At 45.8% G+C, this 11,711-nt stretch overlaps 1 protein-coding gene across 1 annotated transcript; it reads left to right on the top strand.

The window, feature by feature from the left end:
- Positions 1–3,240: 3,240 nt before the first annotated feature.
- Positions 3,241–7,884, top strand: LOC138646133 (uncharacterized). Its single transcript, XM_069735595.1, has 4 exons — positions 3,241–3,454; positions 3,538–3,736; positions 3,824–3,945; positions 5,011–7,884. Exons 1-4 carry the CDS (start codon positions 3,241–3,243, stop codon positions 6,021–6,023), a joined length of 1,548 nt encoding a protein of 515 aa, XP_069591696.1. The 3' UTR covers positions 6,024–7,884.
- Positions 7,885–11,711: the final 3,827 nt, after the last annotated feature.

Genomic DNA, 11,711 nt, shown 5'->3' with positions numbered 1-11,711 from the left:
GTCCAGTTTGTCCTGAGTACGCTGATACCCCATATGTGGGGGTAAACCACTGTTTGGGCGCACGGCAGGGCTCGGAAGGGATGGCACGCCATTTGGCTTTTTAAATGGAAAATTAGCTCCAATCATTAGCGGACACCATGTCACGTTTGGAGAGCCCCTGTGTGCCTAAACATTGGAGATCCCCCAGAAATGACACCATTTTAGAAACTAGACCCCCAAAGGAACTAATCTAGATGTGTGGTGAGGACTTTGAACCCCCAAGTGCTTCACAGAAGTTTATAACGCAGAGCCATGAAAATAAAAAAAAAAATTATTTTCTCAAAAATGATCTTTTAGCCTGCAATTTTTTATTTTCCCAAGGGTAACAGGAGAAATTTGACCCCAAAAGTTGTTTTCCAGTTTCTCCTGAGTACGCTGATACCCCATATGTGGGGGTAAATCACTGTTTGGGCACATGCCGGGGCTCGGAAGTGAAGTAGTGACGTTTTGAAATGCAGACTTTGATGGAATGCTCTGTGGGCGTCACGTTGCGTTTGCAGAGCCCCTGATGTGGCTTAACAGTAGAAACCCCCCACAAGTGACCCCATTTTGGAAACTAGACCCCCAAAGGAACTTATCTAGATGTGTGGTGAGCACTTTGAACCCCCAAGTGCTTCATAGAAGTTTATAATGCAGAGCCGTGAAAATAATAAATACGTTTTCTTTCCTCAAAAATAATTATTTAGCCCAGAATTTTTTAATTTTCCCAAGGGTAACAGGAGAAATTTGACCCCAATATTTGTTGTCCAGTTTCTCCTGAGTACGGTGATACCCCATATGTGGGGGTAAACTACTGTTTGGGCACATGCCGGGGCTTGGAATTGAAGTAGTGACGTTTTGAAATGCAGACTTTGATGGAATGCTCTGCGGGCGTCACGTTGCGTTTGCAGAGCCCCTGATGTGCCTAAACAGTAGAAACCCCCCACAAGTGACCCCATTTTGGAAACTAGACCCTGAAAGGAACTTATCTAGATGTGTGATGAGCACTTTGAACCCCCAAGTGCTTCATAGAAGTTTATAATGCAGAGCCGTGAAAATAATAAATACGTTTTCTTTCCTCAAAAATAATTATTTAGCCCAGAATATTTTATTTTCCCAAGGGTTACAGGAGAAATTGGACCCCAAAAGTTGTTGTCCAGTTTCTCCTGAGTACGCTGATACCCCATATGTGGGGGTAAACCACTGTTTGGGCACACGTCGGGGCTCAGAAGGGAAGTAGTCACTTTTGAAATGCAGACTTTGATGGAATGGTCTGCGGGTGTCACGTTGCGTTTGCAGAGCCCCTGGTGTGCCTAAACAGTAGAAACCCCCCACAAGTGACCCCATTTTAGAAACTAGACCCCCCAAGGAACTTATCTAGATATGTGGTGAGCACTTTGAACCTCCAAGTGCTTCACAGACGTTTACAACGCAGAGCCGTGAAAATAAAAAATCATTTTTCTTTCCTCAAAAATTATGTTTTAGCAAGCATTTTTTTATTTTCACAAGGGTAACAGGAGAAATTGGACCCCAGTAATTGTTGCGCAGTTTGTCCTGAGTATGCTGGTACCCCATATGTGGGGGTAAACCACTGTTTGGGCACACGTCAGGGCTCGGAAGTGAGGGAGCACCATTTGACTTTTTGAATACGAGATTGGCTGGAATCAATGGTGGCGCCATGTTGCGTTTGGAGACCCCCTGATGTGCCTAAACAGTGGTAACCCCTCAATTCTAACTCCAACACTAACCCCAACACACCCCTAACCCTAATCCCAACTGTAGCCATAACCCTAATCACAACCCTAACCCCAACACACCCCTAACCACAACACTAACCCCAACACACCCCTAACCCTAACCACAACCCTAATTCCAACCCTAACCCTAAGGCTATGTGCCCACGTTGCGGATTCGTGTGAGATATTTCCGCACCATTTTTGAAAAATCTGCGGGTAAAAGGCACTGCGTTTTACCTGCGGATTTTCCGCGGATTTCCAGTGTTTTTTGTGCGGATTTCACCTGCGGATTCCTATTGAGGAACAGGTGTAAAACGCTGCGGAATCCGCACAAAGAATTGACATGCTGCGGAAAATACAACGCAGCGTTCCCGCGCGGTATTTTCCGCACCATGGGCACAGCGGATTTGGTTTTTCATATGTTTACATGGTACTGTAAACCTGATGGAACACTGCTGCGAATCCGCAGCCAAATCCGCACCGTGTGCACATAGCCTAATTCTAAAGGTATGTGCACACGCTGCGGAAAACGCTGCGGATCCGCAGCAGTTTCCCATGAGTGTACAGTTCAATGTAAACCTACGGGAAACAAAAATCGCTGTACACATGCTGCGGAAAAACTGCACGGAAACGCAGCGGTTTACATTCCGCAGCATGTCACTTCTTTGTGCGGATTCCGCAGCGGTTTTACAACTGCTCCAATAGAAAATCGCAATTGTAAAACCGCAGTGAAATGCGCAGAAAAAAACGCGGTAAATCCGCCATAAATCCGCAGCGGTTTAGCACTGCGGATTTATCAAATCCGCAGCGGAAAAATCCGCAGAGGACCAGAATACGTGTGCACATTCCTAACCCTAACCCTAACCCTAGCCCTAACCCTAGCCCTACCCCTAACCCTAACCCTACCCCTAACCCTAACCCTACCCCTACCCCTAACCCTAACCCTACCCCTAACCCTACCCCTAACCCTAACCCTACCCCTAACCCTAACCCTATTCTAACATTAGTGGGAAAAAAAAAATTTCTTTATTTTTTTATTGTCCCTACCTATGGGGGTGACAAAGGGGGGGGGTCATTTATTATTTTTTTTATTTTGATCACTGAGACTAGTATTTCCAGCCATGGCCGATGATATTTCAGCATCGGCCATGGCTGGATTGTAATATTTCACCCGTTATAATGGGTGAAATATTACAAATCGCTCTGATTGGCAGTTTCACTTTCAACAGCCAATCAGAGCGATCGTAGCCACGAGGGGGTGAAGCCACCCCCCCTGGGCTAAACTACCACTCCCCCTGTCCCTGCAGATCGGGTGAAATGGGAGTTAACCCTTTCACCCGGCCTGCAGGGACGCGATCTTTCCATGACGCCGCATAGGCGTCATGGGTCGGAATGGCACCGACTTTCATGACGCCTACGTGGCGTCATGGGTCGGGAAGGGGTTAAAAGCATCTGGGAGGCAGGCCTGGCACAGTGCTCAAGAATCATGCTTAATCTGTTATTACAACATGATAATGAGACGTTATCAACACTTAAACAAAAAATAAAGAATCTGGAGGCACAACTGTCGACCTATGACCCTATAACACAAGTACAGCCTTTTCAAAAAAATCTAAAGGACACGATTACGAAATTTGAGCAGGAGATCATGACAGGAAAGAAAACTAAATTACAACGGGATAAACAGGATTATGAAAAGGGTACAGCCTACAGGTGGAAACATTCGGGTAATAAAAGACCATTTTTTGCAACAAATCAACAGGACATGGGGGCCACAGCTGAGAGCAGTCTGAGCGATTTTTTAGCCTCAGACACAAGCGACACGGACGGAGGACAAGGCGGGGAAAGAGAAATAAGAAAAAACAGGCGACCACGCTATCAGCCCATGCTAGGGCAGAAGAAGAGCAGCAGGCGCCAGAAATAACTAATAACCAGCTCCAAATCATTAACCTATCCACATATACTTTGTCTGAGGCAGAGAGGTCAGTTCTTCAGAGGGGTCTCACTTTTTCTCCCATGCTAACTACGGATAAGTTTACCGTTATTAAAGATCTATATCTATTTTGCAGAAAAATTGTCTTGAAAGCATTACATCATAAACCAGAACTTTTTCCGGACTCCACAGCGACAGTAGATAGACGGGTTTTTCACGATCTCCTGGAACTCCTGAATGAAAACGATGACACTGCAGGTAGGAAAAGCTTTCCTCATAGACTACCCTCTACTACTACTCCTCCCTTGTCTCTCGTACCTTCGGTTAAAACCTTCTTTGAAGTGGTCAAGGCAGATATACATAAACTACCAATAATCAAAAATAAAGAACAAAATTTGTCAGTGACTGACAGGAAGGCCTTGGCTGGCTTAAAAACCAACAAGACATTCCTTATAAAGGAGGCAGACAAAGGGGGGAATGTAGTTCTGTGGCCAATAGAGATGTATTTGGAAGAGGTGTCTAAACAACTGACCAACATTAAAAACTATGTGAAATTGCCGTCGGATCCTACACTAGTATTTAATGGGAAGCTGGAAAGGCTACTGGATGCAGCACTGATGGAGGGAGTGATTAGAAAAAGAGAAAGAGACTATATATTTGTAAAAAAACCAGTGATTCCCACATTCTACTTGGTACCTAAAGTCCATAAAAATCTCACGTGCCCTCCTGGAAGACCTATCGTCTCGGGTATTGGAGGTATAGGGGAAAGAGCCTGTGAATACATAGACTTTTTTCTTCAGCCGTTGGTACAGGATTTGCCATCCTATATCAGAGATTCAACACATCTCATAGAGAAATTGAAAGATGTGAGACTGCCAGAGCAGGCCTGGCTGGTGACAGCCGATGTTTCTGCTCTTTACACCAGCATTGCACATGATGACGGATTAAGGGCAGTAGATCATTTTCTAAGAAGAGTGCATCCTGGGGAGCTCCCACATAATTCCTTCCTTTTGAGCCTGCTCAGGTTTGTGTTAACACACAATTATTTTATATTTGATTTTTCTTTTTTCAAACAGTTATCGGGTACCGCGATGGGTGCCCGCTGTGCTCCTTCCTTTGCCAACCTTTTCATGGGTTGGTGGGAGGAGACCAGCGTGTACCCGTCGCGGGCCTTTAGAGAAAATGTTTTATATTGGTTTCGGTTTATCGATGACATTTTTTTTATCTGGGCAGGCTCAAGGGAGGGATGTGAGGACTTCCTCCGGATGCTGAATGATAATGTATATAACATTTATTTAACCTTTGAAATATCCTTGTCTACAGTGGGATTTCTAGATCTAAGACTCATCCGTCAAAATGACATCATATATACAGACCTGTTCCGGAAAAACACGGCAGCTAATGGATTATTGGATTTTAAAAGTTTCCATCCTCATCATCTGAAGAAAAATTTACCTACTGGTCAATTTCACAGAATCCGGAGGAACTGTACCCTACAGAGTGATTTTTGCTCTCAAGCTAAGGCCCTCTCAACGCGTCTGCAGGCAAGAGGTTATCCGAGATCGATTATAAAAAATGCCCTACAGCAAACTAAATCTATCCCAAGGACACAACTGTTAAAACCGAGAAACAGGAAAGTGGATAACGAACTCAGGTATATAACTACATTCCACAATCATTGGAAGGAAGTCTCCGAATTATTCAGGAGACACTGGAACATCCTGAAAACAGACCCTAAGGTGACAGACCTTGTACCAGAGCGCCCTCTAATTACAGCTAGGAGGGCACCAAATTTACGAGACTCCCTCTCAAGGAGCCACTTTATTAAACCAACTTTGAAACTGGGCAGGGGATGTACCCTCAGAGGTATGTATCCATGCGGGGAATGCAATATTTGCTCGTTGGTAAGCAGGGGCTCCTGCTTTGCCAATCCCCTAGATGGGACTGAGTATAATTTAAAGGACTATATGAACTGTAAAACATCTAATGTGATCTATGCTTTGACATGCTCTTGCCCCAAGACCTATGTAGGACAGACTTCCCAGGAGCTTCGCAAAAGAGTACAACAGCATATCTCTAATATTAATTGCGCCAAACAAGATATATCCAAAGGCAAAATGGTTTCCACAGTAGCCATGCATTTTTTGCAGGTTCATTCTAGCAATACTCGGGATCTGCGGGTTACCGGCCTGCAGAAAATTCCACCAAATATCCGCAGAAGGGACAGACAGGGGGAATTGCTCAGACTAGAGGCCCGCTGGATATACCAGTTGGGATCAGTATCACCAGGGGGCCTCAATGAGGATCTCCTCTATACAGGATTCCTTCTGCCCTAGATGGGTTCATCATCATTTTTTAAATTTTTTTTTTTTTTTTTTTTTTCTCTCTCTTGGGATAACATGGTAAAATATTACTCACACTAGTGGACCAGAGTCCGTATTTTTGGACGCTTGGTTAACAGCGTTCTGTATTGCATAGATGCACAAACAGTTTATCATCTAGTGGAAAACTGATGCCCGTAAGGCAATAGATAGGACTTTTCTGGATCTTAATAAACACTGTGTAGGAATAACAAGAGATTTACTATTACCTCATCAAAAATGGAGTTCTAAGAACGAATTATTATAGGAATGACTTCCCTGTAGATATTGCGTAGGCATACTTAGTAATGGTGGTTATAGGGCTGGCGATGGGCTCTAGCAACAGCGCGTCGTGCAGGCGCAATAAGCGAACCATATCGGTAGATCAGCGTCTGGTTTCTAGGACGCCAAGAAACTATGAAGTGATGTATTTTGGTCGCACTGCGCAGGCGCGACTAGCGGACGCTTACTATCGGAATATGGTGCAGGTGTAAAGTATATCTACATTAGTGGACCAGCGTCTGTATCTCCAGACGCCAGGCAATTAGGGGATTATATTGCATAGATGCACAATTAGTATATCTTGCAGCTGGTAACTCATGCCTGTATGGCTTTACAATAGACATGATTTTCCCAGATTTTGATAGCACTGCGCAGGTGCACAAAGGAGATAAACAATTTTTTTTTTTTTTTTTTTTTTTTCCTAATTAACTATGGAGTTTTCTAAAAGAGAAAAATGTATTTTATAGGTATGATTTCTCCGCAAGTACTGCGCAAACGCATTCAGTAAATAGTCATTATAGGGCTGGCGCCGGACTTTAGTAATAGCGTATCACGCAGGCGCAAAAGCGGCCTGCATTGAAAGACAAATGTCCGGTTCCAGGACGCTGTATAATTAAGATGCATTTTGTTCGCATTGCGCAGACGCGGAAAATGGAGGACACCTATTGGACTGACGTCAGGCCTCTAAGACGCTCGGTAACCAAGGGAACTTCTCACAAGTTTCACTTCACCAATCGGAGTCTACATTGCACAGCAGAGAAGGGAGGGGAACTGTGACATAATTAGACCGTCTACAAATAAGGACAGGTTTTACTTATCCCCACTCAAGACTTACTGACTGGTTCCTGTTGGTCAGAGACTGCCGAACACAGGTGTCGGCATTAGCTGACCAATAAGTAAGTGCACTTACGCTATATATGCTGGACACGACTTGTATATCATCATTTCCCCTGACGAAGCCACCAGGAGTGGCGATACGCGTAGGGAGCCTCCAGACCCTGTCTCCTAGTGAGTATATTACTTATTTATCTTCACATGCAGTGGGTGATGCCTGTGGTTCCATTTCTGTTTTTTTTTTTTTTTTTTTTCTAAATGTATCATAATATTGTTTATGTGCATCTCCATGCCCACAATATATGAAGGGCTCATTGTTTAGTACTTAGTGGACATATTAAATGGATATCTGCATGTTCTTAATTAGTCATCTAAACCTTGGGATATCATAGTATTATTATATATAACAAGAGCCGGATATCTATTTTGGACATTATTAAACCACGTCAGGACGGCACCACAGGACACTTATCTGCATTGCTCTGACTTTATACTATTTTGCAACTCACGGAGCTACGCCACAGGATTATTTTTCCTAGGGGGTCTGGTTTCTATCATGTCCCCATACAGAGGACATTGAAAGTAGTGTGTATAGGCATATGTTTTATGCTGTTTTTAATGTATGTTTTTAAAGTTTAGCACTGAAGTTTTGGTCTCAATAAAGATTTGTTTATATTGATTACATTGGCTCAGTGTGCACCTCTTTGCGCTTCTCTTTTCTTCTTTCTTTATAGCATTATACGGGACCATTATACTTTATGGAACATTATATAGGGCCAATATACTGTATAGGGCAATATATCAGTGCCATTATTCTGCATGAAGCAATATATGGGGCCATTATACTTTATGGAACAATATTATGGGGGCAATATGAGTGCCATTATTCTGTATGGAACATATGGGGCCATTATCCTGTATGGAACATAATATGAGGCCATTATTCTGTATGGAACATTATATTTGGCTCATAGGGATGGCAAATTCATAATACCAAATTACCCTGAGGGTAAATAAGCCCTAATTAAAGGGAACCTGTCACCCCCAAAATGGAAGGTAAGCTAAGCCCACCGGCATCAGGGGCTTATCTACAGCATTCTGTAATGCTGTCGGTAAGCCTCCGATGTATCCTGAATGACTATACTCATCTGGGGGTGGTCCGGTCCGATAGGCGTCGCGGTCCGGTCCTGGGCCTCCTATCTTCTTACGATGATGTCCTCTTTTGGTCTTCACGCTCCGGCGCAGGCGTACTTTATCTCCCTGTTGAGGGCAGAGCAAAGTACTGCAGTGCACAGGCGCTGGGCCTCTCTGACCTTTCCCGGCGCCTGCACACTGCAGTACTTTGCTCTGCCCTCAACAGGGCAGACAAAGTACGCCTGCGCCGGAGTCGCGGCGTGAAGACCAGAAGAGGACGTCATGGAATGAAGATTGGAGGCGCCGGACCGGACCAGCGACGCCCATCGCAGCGAGACCGCCCCTGGGTGAGTATAATCTAACGTCTTTTTATCATCTTTCAGGTAACATCCGGGGGCTTATCTACAGCATTACAGAATGCTGTAGATAAGCCCCTGATGCCGGTGGGCTTACCTCACATTTCATTTTGGGGGTGGCAGGTTCCCTTTAAGGGAGGCATTAAAACCTTTTTTTTTATTATACTTTGTTAAAAAATAGTGGTACATAAATTAAAAAACACCCAGCAGTGTGCCTGGGCAATCTCACTATTATAATCTCTGTTAAATATTAATTATTAATTGAATTATTCTTATTCTGTACTGAGCACATTGCTTCTTGCTGACATTACAAAAGCTATTTCTATATATATATATAGCTCAGAGTATAAGTTAACACCATATACAGAGGACACGTGGTCTGTGGGACATATAAATAACGTCTCTTAGGAGGGTGGGGGGCTTTTTGTCACGTGGGAGCTGCCACCTCCTGCCTTCACCATCACTCTCCATGGACATGAGACAAGACATAAGGAACAACAGCTGGTAGCCATGCCATGATGACTTCAGAGTTCACACAGACAGACGGTTTTACCATCCAGGACTTTGGGAAAGATGAGTAACAAGACAAGCGCTGATATTTACACATGGACAATCTGTTCGTAACTATTTCATCTACTTTTATGTTTTGCTGCAATGTGGTTTTTCTGTGGACAATTCAATAAACCACTATACTTTTATGAGAATACCATAACATTTTTCTTTAGAGTAAGCACCTGGTGAATAGTCCTGATTAAATAAATGTGTGAAATAAGCATTTTTAACAATCTCTATAAAAATATAGCCCCAACCCTATAAGGCAGCATACTAGGCAAAACTTGTTGGGGAAGCTATGTGTTAGTGATGCCTGTGTACAGAGCAGGGTGGGGCGAAGTCGGGCCGCCTAATGCGGCTGTCCAGTGTCTCCTCAGCAGCTGCATTCTGCTGCCCCCCCCCCCCTCGGACTGGGAGCCGGCCGTTCTCTGTGCTGACTGTCAAGCTGACAGCTAGCACAGAGAAACTGCAGCGCGCCGACTCCCAGGGATCAATTGTACTCGCACCTTACAGAAGCGAGTACAATTGAGGCTCTGACTGCTGGGTCAGAGCGACTCGAGCAGTGTGATCAGATTATGTGATCACACTGCTGAAGTTACTCACCCACGTTGCAGAGGTGAACACTGGTGGTAAGTGCTCCAGTGGAGCTGAAGACACCGAAGATTAAGTGCACGGGGGATGAGAGATTTAATGTGTGTGGGGGAAGAATTGGAGTGGGGATCAGGGGATTTATTGTGTGTGAGGGGGGAGGAGAATATGAGTGGAGATGGGGGTGATTTATTATGTGGGGGAAGAATTGGAGTGCGCATGGAAGTGTTTAGTGTGAGGGGATTTGGAGTGGAGATGGGGTTATTTTTTGTGTGTTGGAGATTTCAGGATACAAAATGAAGAGCAACGCTCAGGACAGAGAGGCTGAGCGCGCAGTGATGACGTCATCGCACCCTCTGCCCTGAGAGGTCGCAGAGTCAGAGGGCGTTGAAGATGCTGCAGCTGCCGCAGGAACCAGGAGAGGTGAGTATTATAAGGGGGCCCAATGCCAGCGCTGGCACAGGGAGGGGGGCCCTGGTCGTGGCGGCGGACGGTGCCACCCGAAGATTTAAAGGGCCCGCGTCCTTTTTTTTTTCCTCCTCCTCCTCTCTGGGTCGGGGCCCACCGGGCATTTCACCGGTATCCCGGTGGGCCAGTCCGACCCAGACCCTGACCCGCCTGCTGAACCGGTTTTACTGCCTCATCACGTTAAATGTAAGAAACACTTCACAAGGATTCATCAATATCATAATTTACAGATACCCCTTTAGGAGATGACAAATAGCGGATCAAATAAAATTTTCCAATCTCCGTTTTGAGGACCAAACCTAGGGGTGAGACCCTCAAATTATCTATTGGTAATAAGGAAAAGGGGCCAGACATTCTACCCATGGTAACCTCTTTAATAGGTTTTTCCTAAACTATATTTCACGCACGCGCCCAGACAGGATGGCGTGGGCATACGGGGGTGTGGCCCCACTGGACCACAGACCAAACTTCCCTGGAAGGGGCGTAACTAAGTAGCTTCCTAGGTGTTCGCTGGAGTCTCTGATGGTGAGGTCAGACTTGTGCAATAGGAAGCTACCAGGTGCCACTCCAGGGTGATGTCTGGCTGTGGCTGCTGATCCCACTAAGGAACGGAGCAAGCACGGCTGGCACTCTGGCTGACAGGCGGGCACGGCTGGGACACAGGCAGACAGACGGGTACAACAGAGACACTGGCGAGCAGGCGGACACGGCTAGCTCTCTGGTAGGCAGGCGGGTACGGCTGGAACATAGGAAGAACCGGTAGGGACCGGTCTGCAGGCCGGTATGTGAAACAGGTAGGAACCTGTTCAGACAGGAGGACTAAGTAACAAGTAGAAGGTGGAACTAAGAGAAGGAGAAGGCAGAGCCAAGGGCGGAGCCGCAAGAGGCGGAGTCAAGGGCGGAGATGCTGGAGGCGGAGCCAATAGCGGAGATGCTGGAGGCGGAGCCAAGAGCGGAGATGCTGGAGGCGGAGCCAAGAGGGGAGACGCTGGAGGCGGAGCCAAGAGCAGAGACTGAGCCAAGTGTAAAAACAGGAGGCGGAGCCAGATAGAACCGCAAAGAGCGGAGCCAGATAGAACCGCAAAGAGCGGAGCCACAGAGCAAAGCCAGAGAGTGCGAAGCAAGGTCTGAGTGCAGAGCCGCAAGAGTGCGGAGTGTAAGCAGACTGAGAACACAAGGAAAGACAAAGCAGGGAAGGAAGCCACAGACAAGGAGACTGAGAAAAGACAAAGTACAGACAAGGCAATGGAACAAGACACAGGGACAAAGACACAGGGACCAGGATATTCTGCCTCCTGGAGGGCGGACTACAAGATCAAGGCAATAGCACAGAGAAAAGCTCAGAGGGAGTAACTCAGAGCAAGGCTAGGCAAACTCAGCAGCTAAACACTAACTGAGCTAACACATTGCACAGGCCCAGACTACAGGGTGGAGCTGCACTATATACAGG

This window comes from Ranitomeya imitator, chromosome 7 (genome assembly GCF_032444005.1).
Source record: "Ranitomeya imitator isolate aRanImi1 chromosome 7, aRanImi1.pri, whole genome shotgun sequence".
NCBI lineage: Eukaryota > Metazoa > Chordata > Amphibia > Anura > Dendrobatidae > Ranitomeya > Ranitomeya imitator.
The sequence above is the reverse complement of the archived record's forward strand: the minus strand, read 5'-3'. Positions and strand labels throughout refer to the sequence as shown.